The following is a 7457-nucleotide window of genomic DNA, read 5'->3' on the forward strand; positions in this document are numbered from 1 at the left end:
TCTCCCACGCATGTATGAAACCCTGCCCCTTCATAGGGGTGTGACGCAATAGAAAAAAGAAAATTTTCTTAGGAAGAGTGAGAAACAAACAAATGTGGTTGGTGGTTGCTGTTTGGACGTGCTGCATTCGGTGCTTCAGTTGATGCAAAAAAGTTTACTCGCCTTATCCTGTGCTGTACTACTGTACTCTGAATTGAAGAAAAGAAACGAATAAGATGTGACGGACAGGTGGGCCATGGTGTAGTAGGTAGGGTGCACTTGTTTCGAGGCAATCTCTATCTCTCTCACATCACATGATAAACGATCTTCCCCTGCTCTCTCTCTCTCTCTCTCTCTCTCATATCCTGCAAAAGTGAAGCCCCATCTCTTGCATTGATTTCATCAGCATCAATAGATTAAGGCCACGGTCAGGGCTGCTCGCATGGAGATTGAGGCCACGCCTGCGCCAGCAGTATAAAATACCCAGCTCCCTGAACAGAGCAGAGGGACCTAGACTAGAGAGAAGATCTTTAGTGCTGTACTTTGTGAGGAGGAGAGAGGATGATGGAGGTGGCGGTGGAGATCCCGCAGCCGCCGGCGTGGGACCACTTCAAGGAGGAGGTGGAGGTCATGGAGACGGAGGGCGGCGGCACTGCCGTCGCCGCCGCCGCTGCTGCTGCAGGGGAGCTGCTGACCAGGGAGATCAATAAGAGGCTGCTGGTCCATGCCCATGAGAATGGGAATGGCCATGGCCATGTCCATGCCAATGGAGGAGGAGCAGAGGAGCTCAAGGCTGCTCCTGAGGTGGAGCAGAAGGAGGAGGAGAAGACTCCTGAAGAGCCCACGGTTGCTCAAGAGGAGCAGCAGCGTCACAAGAGTATCTTCTTCGATCCAGCCAAAGGTAACACCTCCCTGTTTCTTACCCATCCCCTTCCATGCACTGTTTTGGATGATGAACTTGCTCCTGCTTAATTAATTTCTTTCTCTTGGGGATAAGAATGGGATTTAATTGGATGGTCCATTTCCTCCTGCTTAATTAGCTGTTAATGTGTCACCCTTTCTTGATTGATTTCAGAGGCTGCATTATTTTCCTGCAGGAGACAACTCCTGTTGCACTGATTTCAGGCTCCACCTGCCTCTCATTCCTTAATTTGTCCATTTCTGGAAAGCAATAATTCTCCAAAAAGTAATCCATATGTGCTGTGCAAAATTAACTTTGTCATTTTCTCAGAGCTCTAGCCTCTAGTCAGTGTCTGGATGGTGAAAAATGTGAGAGAATTTTAATTACTGCTGATGTCCCTGCTGCTTCGGTTTTATTTACCTGGATGCAGATTACTGCGTTCAGTACCCTGGAGATCTTATTCAGAAACAAGACAAAAAAGGACGCATGCTAAAAATGACAAAATCTCAGTGAAAGTGATACTATATGCCAACATCCCTCTCATCTAATCTAGGCCTCACTCTGAATCATTGCAAACCTTTTGCTGACCACTCAATTCACTCATATGTAGCCTTCCATGGCAGATGTCGACGGCGACTCATAAGCTCCCCGGATCTGCAAAGTCTCTCTTAAAAGTTATCATTGAGATTAGACACGAACTCTCTCTTAAAATTAGCTTTCTATTGCTTCACTGAAGCGTTAGCTTTCTGGTTGTTCGATAATATGAGTAGTAAAGCTAGTTTCTCTATTGCTGTACTGAAAGGTTAGCTTTCTATTGCTTCACTGAAGGGTTGTGGAAGTGCCGGCACTGCGATTGGACGTACCGCCTGAGTAGTCCGTGTGGAAATGGTACCGTAGATCATCAAGGCTATCGCCACCGAATCGAACGGAATATCGAATCGTTAGTTGAGAAGAAAGGATCGTTTTACGGTTCACCGAACAAAGGTTAGTGCTGAGACCAAGCAATATGGCGATGAGGAAATTTAGGACAGCTGTAATTAACTTGAGTTTATCTAGCATACCTGCAATTCTAACTTGGTTTCTTTGCTCTTCCTGTCATATTTTTTTATAAAGTTGTTGCCGCGCAAAATAAAATGTAAAGTTGCTTCACAATGTTTGGATTAGTACTCATATCTCTCCCTTTGTTTTTCAGTTCCTGATATTATTAATGAGGTAAGTGCCAGATATCTGGTCTCGGGAACGATGCAATCTGGTGCCAAAAAGGAAGATGCAGATGAAACTCTGAGTACAAAAGACAAGCATCTTGAAGCACATGAAAATGGCAATGTTCAATCAATCAACCATGGTCCAAGCAACGGCAAGTTAGAAAATGGATCACACTCAAATGGTTCACATCAGGTCCCCGATGGCGCTGAACCTAAGACAGAGTACCTGTTTGAAATAAACAAGACTGAAATTTACCCAGCTGAAGTTGACAAGGACAAACAGGTCACCGAGGCTCAGCCGAAGGTCGAAGAGTACGACCTCGAGAAGATTTTGGATCAGCAAGAAACTCATGACCTGTTCTGTCCCAACTGCAAGTCGTGCATAACTCGGAGGGTGATCCTGAAGAAGAGGAAAAGGACAGTAAGGCCGGCAACCCCCGATGGACCGTCAAAGAGACCGTACACTGAAGAAGTACTAGTGCCACTACCTTCTGCTACTTTACCTGCAAGTGATGAGCAAGATTCACCTGACGTGTTCCGATGTTTGTCATGCTTCTCCTTCTTCATTCCAGCAGGTATCAGTAACTTTCCTGGTTCAGTTTGATTGCTTTAAAATGTTTTGTTGCAAATGGGACTGGCTTAACTATATATTGTTCTTGTCAGCAGGATGCAGTTTCAACATATTCCGTATATTTGGGAGGAGGGATGTTCTGCCTCCTCCTGCATCAGAGGACACACCTCCTTGGTCTGAAAATTGCACAAGCTGGATTCTGTCATGTTTCCAGCCAGGAGACAGCCCAAACCAACCTGCTCCTGCTGCAGGTATGTATCTTCAAAAATATATGCATCGTTATTGATTATCTTGCAATAGATATTCTACTTCACCAGCTGAACAATTCAACCTATTGCAGATACGGTGCCACTGCTGTCCGGTACACAGAGCTCCGACAATACAACCACCGCAACTGAATCTAGCTCGTCATATGTTCATTATAGTCATGGCACAGTTGTAAAACCAAAGCCGTCGACCATCGAATCATCTTTGGGAAACCAAGCCGCTGAAGGTGTGTAACTTACGTTCTCTTGACCATTTTATATGCAACTGATGCTCTGTTTCATCAGCTGAGCAGCTTAACACATCGCAGATCCAGTGACGTTGCCACTGCAGTCCGAGACGCAGAACTCCAGCGATACAACCACAACAACTGAATCTAGCACATATGTTCATCATAGTCATGGCGCAGTTGTAAAACCAGAGCATTCGGAACATCAGACCACCAAAACCACCACAACTAGGACGACGAAAGCAACAGCTACGTCATCCTCTACAACCACATCAAAAGCAGCTAACACATCATCTCGCACACAGTCTGCTACAGGTACGTCGCGTGCAACATTGTTTTGTTTTATGGATTCATAGATGTGTACATTACCGGCAATAAGCCGCAATACATACATTTGCATATGAACACAACATATATGCCAAAGAAGAGTTTGTAGAATTTCATGGGGTATATACCAACCTACACTTCTTTTTTCATGAGATAACAAACCATGCAATAGATCATGAAGCTTAACTTTTCCATATTAGTTGCATCATTACAGTTTATTTAGCACTAGTTTGTCAGTGTAGTGGTAGAGTAACAAAAAAATAGAAACATCGCATGCAGGGATCTTCCACACAGACACACTGGAAGTGATAACCGGTGAAATGCCTCCCCCGAAGCCTGCTGGTGGCGCTATCATGGATGGAAATCACCACCTGCTTGGCCATGAAGGTAGGCCTAATAAAAAGTGTTCATTTCGCATCAGCTACTGTTTTTCAGAGATGCAACCTGATAGTAGTAATTTTATTTGCTCAGATGTTCACAAAACTGCAACGACTACCTTCGAGAATGGCTTTACAACCCATTCAGTTCACACATCAGGAGTGAAGGTCGATGGCCCGAATGTGACAAATATTGCGAGGGGCGACATAACTACTACGCCGATTCCACAAGCAACAGGTCCACATCATGTAGCGGTATCAGTCCCTGAAGAAGTGAATCAGGTTGCTCCTAGACCACAACAGAGGGATGACTGGGATATACTGAAAGCTGTAGTGTATGGAGGCTTAGTGGAGTCAGTCACCAGCCTCTCCGTTGTTTCGGCGGCAGCATCAAGCGGCGCCAAAACATGTCGGTTACTTCTTCACTTCTTCCATTCAGATGTTTGCCTCATCAATTCCAATGTTTTGACACTGATATAATATACAGTTTCATTTTGATCCTCCTCATGAAATGAAAATATGTTTTCTTCACTTGCAGTGGACATATTCATCTTGGGCATGGCCAACCTTATTGGAGGACTCCCAGTCATTTTCCACAATGTAATAAACTTCTCTCCTCACTGGATGTCCCAGTGTATTTTACAGAAATCTCACCCGGAAACTAACATAACCTTTGTCGTCGATGACAGATCGCCGATCTGAGAGACATCCAAGACGTGAGCGACGACAACGAGCGGGTCGGCCACTACTGGCTGCAGCTCGGAAGGCGGTCGAAAGCGCGGCTCCACATGGTCCTGGCCCTGCTCTCATACATGGTGTTCGGGCTACTTCCACCGGTCCTCTACGGGCTGTCGTTCCGCGAGAGCAACGACAGGGAGAACAAGATGATGGCCGTCGCCGGCGCTTCGATGGCCTGCATCGCTCTGCTGGCGCTCGGAAAGGCGCATGTCCAGACAGCACCCAGGGCATACTTCAAGACCCTCATGTACTACCTGACGATCGCCGTGAGCTCGTCGGGGCTGTCGTACGTCACCGGTGTGCTCATCACGAGGCTCCTGGAGCACTTTGGTGTCATCGAGCAAGGCGGGTCGGCCGCTCCTGCTCCTCCAGGCCTGTGGTTCCCTCATTCAGAGGGTGCACAGACATCTGCATGGGCCTCATTCTGAAGTCTGAACTCTGAAGTTCATGGGAACACTGGTGCCAAAAAAGAAGACATGTATGAGTCCAAAGAGCAAGTGCCTCAAGATATGTAGGAGGTGCACACTAAGAGATGTAGCACTAGCTAGATTACCTTGTGCCACATCTTGGGCTTCAGTTAGTACTAAAACATGAGGGCACACATTTTTGTTTGTTCATAAATAGTTTGGATTGCTTACCACATGCGTCACGTGAAGGCACACAGACGGTACAAACTTACAATATAATTAGAACAGATGTCTCGTTGAGCTTCATATTTATTTTCAATAATTTAATATTCCATAATGGAAATGGACCATACGCACAAAAAAAGGAAGAAAAACACACATTAAACTGACATTCGAGCACTTCTATATCATTGCATTGTGTAAGCATACCAAGTAAAGGCTGAGAACTTATTCAAATAGGCAAAACTATAATATATCTTTCTAATGGAGTCATCTTTGATATGAAATTCAAGTGAAAATTAAGTCTTTTGAAATAGGCACTCGTCCGCTTTATAAACAAATCCAACATCCATACAACCAGTTCAAGAGTACCAAAGAAACAAAGATGGCTGGGGCAACAGCACAATCACGCCCACAGAAAGCACAAAAGAAATAAGAAAAATATGCCACCAAGTGGCAGCTGGCTCTTGGGGGTGGGGTGGGAGGGGGTGTAGAAACATATGTTATGAACATTTACAATTTTTTGGTATTAAAAAGCATTTGAATTTGACTTATCATCTACAGTATGGGAGCACATGATACTTCCTCGCGCACCGAAAATCGGAGTACTTCAGCAGCCCGTTTATTATTGTGAGGCTCAGCTGACCAGTCATCAGCTCTCGCACAAAAAAGGAAAAGCTGCTCTTGCCTCTTCGCCGGTCCAACGTGTTCAGACACACATATAAGATTGGCAACACATTAACATATAGAAGACCCTACCAGTCCATTTGGTTAACTACATTTTAAATACCAGTTAATCTCTCTCTCATTATATATACTCCAAATCAAACCAAATTCGTTTTCATTCTATTTACTTAATGACATTAATCAGCGTAGAATTAGGCTTCACTATCGGCAACCGAGTCGTTGACAAATCTGACAGAATTTGTCTCTGAACAGCTCAAAGCAACAGGACAAACACCTGCAATATCTAGGACGTGCAACCACGCAATAGCTGAATTTTAACCGATTAATAATTACCTCCACGGCATGGCAACTATTGTTTTCTAGCTAGCAAACAGACAAATGAAAAGGAGTTTTTCTCCAAATTATAAAAATTCTCCTATTTGGAGAGACATATAGATAATAAAATATTGATCATTTACGATGGCCCAGCACATGTCACTCTCTTACTCTTTCAGCTGTCTAGCTCGTCATCTCTTTCGTTTACAAGAAGAAAACCTAGTTGATCATATTATTGGTGATCAATATTCTTAAATGATGACAACTCAGACTTAGCTGTAAAACATGTGATATTTTCTAGAAGAACTTATACCAATGTTCAACTTCCATTTATTTAAAGAAATAATTCTTTTATGAATCGGCAATCGATTTTGTTTCTAAGGAGACTCGTACGTCGAGAGAAAACCGATACCAGAATGTTTTTATTTGTTTTTATTTGGTACATATAATCTTTCTGCACCCGTCTTCTGATGTAAACCGAAGCAAGCAGGGGCTTGTTCACATGATAGTCTCCCAACTAATAAATAAATATGCATGGTTGATTTACCATCAAAGCTATGTCATCTCACTGACATCACAAAATAATTATTTCTTTTAAGGACTAATTAACAAACTAATATTAATAGTATATGGTTGGTGGTTGCTGGTTGGCTCGGCATTCGGTTCAGTTCATCTAGTGGTAGTATTATCCTGTCCTGTACCTAAAGCAGGAGCATCAGGGCAGCACATGTGATACACGTACAGGTGGGCCAGGCTGTGTATGTAGGGTGCCCATCATGTACTTGCTTCCAGGCAACAACAATCAATCTAGAATGCAAGAATAATTTGAAAATTCACAAGAGGTCTTGCAATATCATACATGATTGGTTAGAGGGAGCAGCAAGAAATAGATTCAGACCTGTTATGCACAGTTCATGTGCGTTTTAGTTGGACTACAAAGTAGATTTGTATCTTTAAAGTAAATTTATGCCAGCCCCTGAAGATCATAGTCACATGTTTAATTAAGGACCTGAACTGTTCTAGAAAAACAAAGAAAATAAAATGTGTGACACGGTTCGACCCAAAAGAAAAAGCAAAGATAGTCTAGGGTGGTAAATGGCCAATCCTTCGACTAAATCACCACTCATGAGGGGTAAACATCTAGAATTGGCCACATATAAAACCGATTCATACATAAAAGTAGATAACTTGTAATAAATAAGAACTGTTTTTTTGTCAAAACCACACCATTCTTAAAT

General features: G+C 43.4%; 1 protein-coding gene across 3 annotated transcripts; it reads left to right on the forward strand.

Annotated features, from left to right (window-relative positions):
* Window positions 1-362: 362 nt before the first annotated feature.
* Window positions 363-5275, forward strand: LOC119288198 (membrane protein of ER body-like protein). 3 transcript variants are annotated; one of them, XM_037567825.1, is made up of 10 exons: window positions 363-880; window positions 1709-1864; window positions 2073-2660; window positions 2749-2907; window positions 2997-3149; window positions 3231-3464; window positions 3756-3863; window positions 3948-4262; window positions 4392-4453; window positions 4543-5275. In XM_037567825.1, the coding sequence occupies exons 1-10, from the start codon at window positions 541-543 to the stop codon at window positions 5017-5019; spliced, it is 2592 nt and encodes an 863-aa protein (XP_037423722.1). In that variant the 5' UTR covers window positions 363-540; the 3' UTR covers window positions 5020-5275. The 3 variants fall into 3 exon arrangements, with proteins under 3 accessions (XP_037423722.1, XP_037423723.1, XP_037423724.1); XM_037567826.1 differs by having other exon boundaries at window positions 364-880; window positions 2752-2907; XM_037567827.1 differs by lacking the exon at window positions 1709-1864 and having other exon boundaries at window positions 364-880.
* Window positions 5276-7457: the final 2182 nt, after the last annotated feature.

Source organism: Triticum dicoccoides, chromosome 4A (assembly GCF_002162155.2).
Source record: "Triticum dicoccoides isolate Atlit2015 ecotype Zavitan chromosome 4A, WEW_v2.0, whole genome shotgun sequence".
Classification (NCBI taxonomy): Eukaryota; Viridiplantae; Streptophyta; class Magnoliopsida; order Poales; family Poaceae; genus Triticum; species Triticum dicoccoides.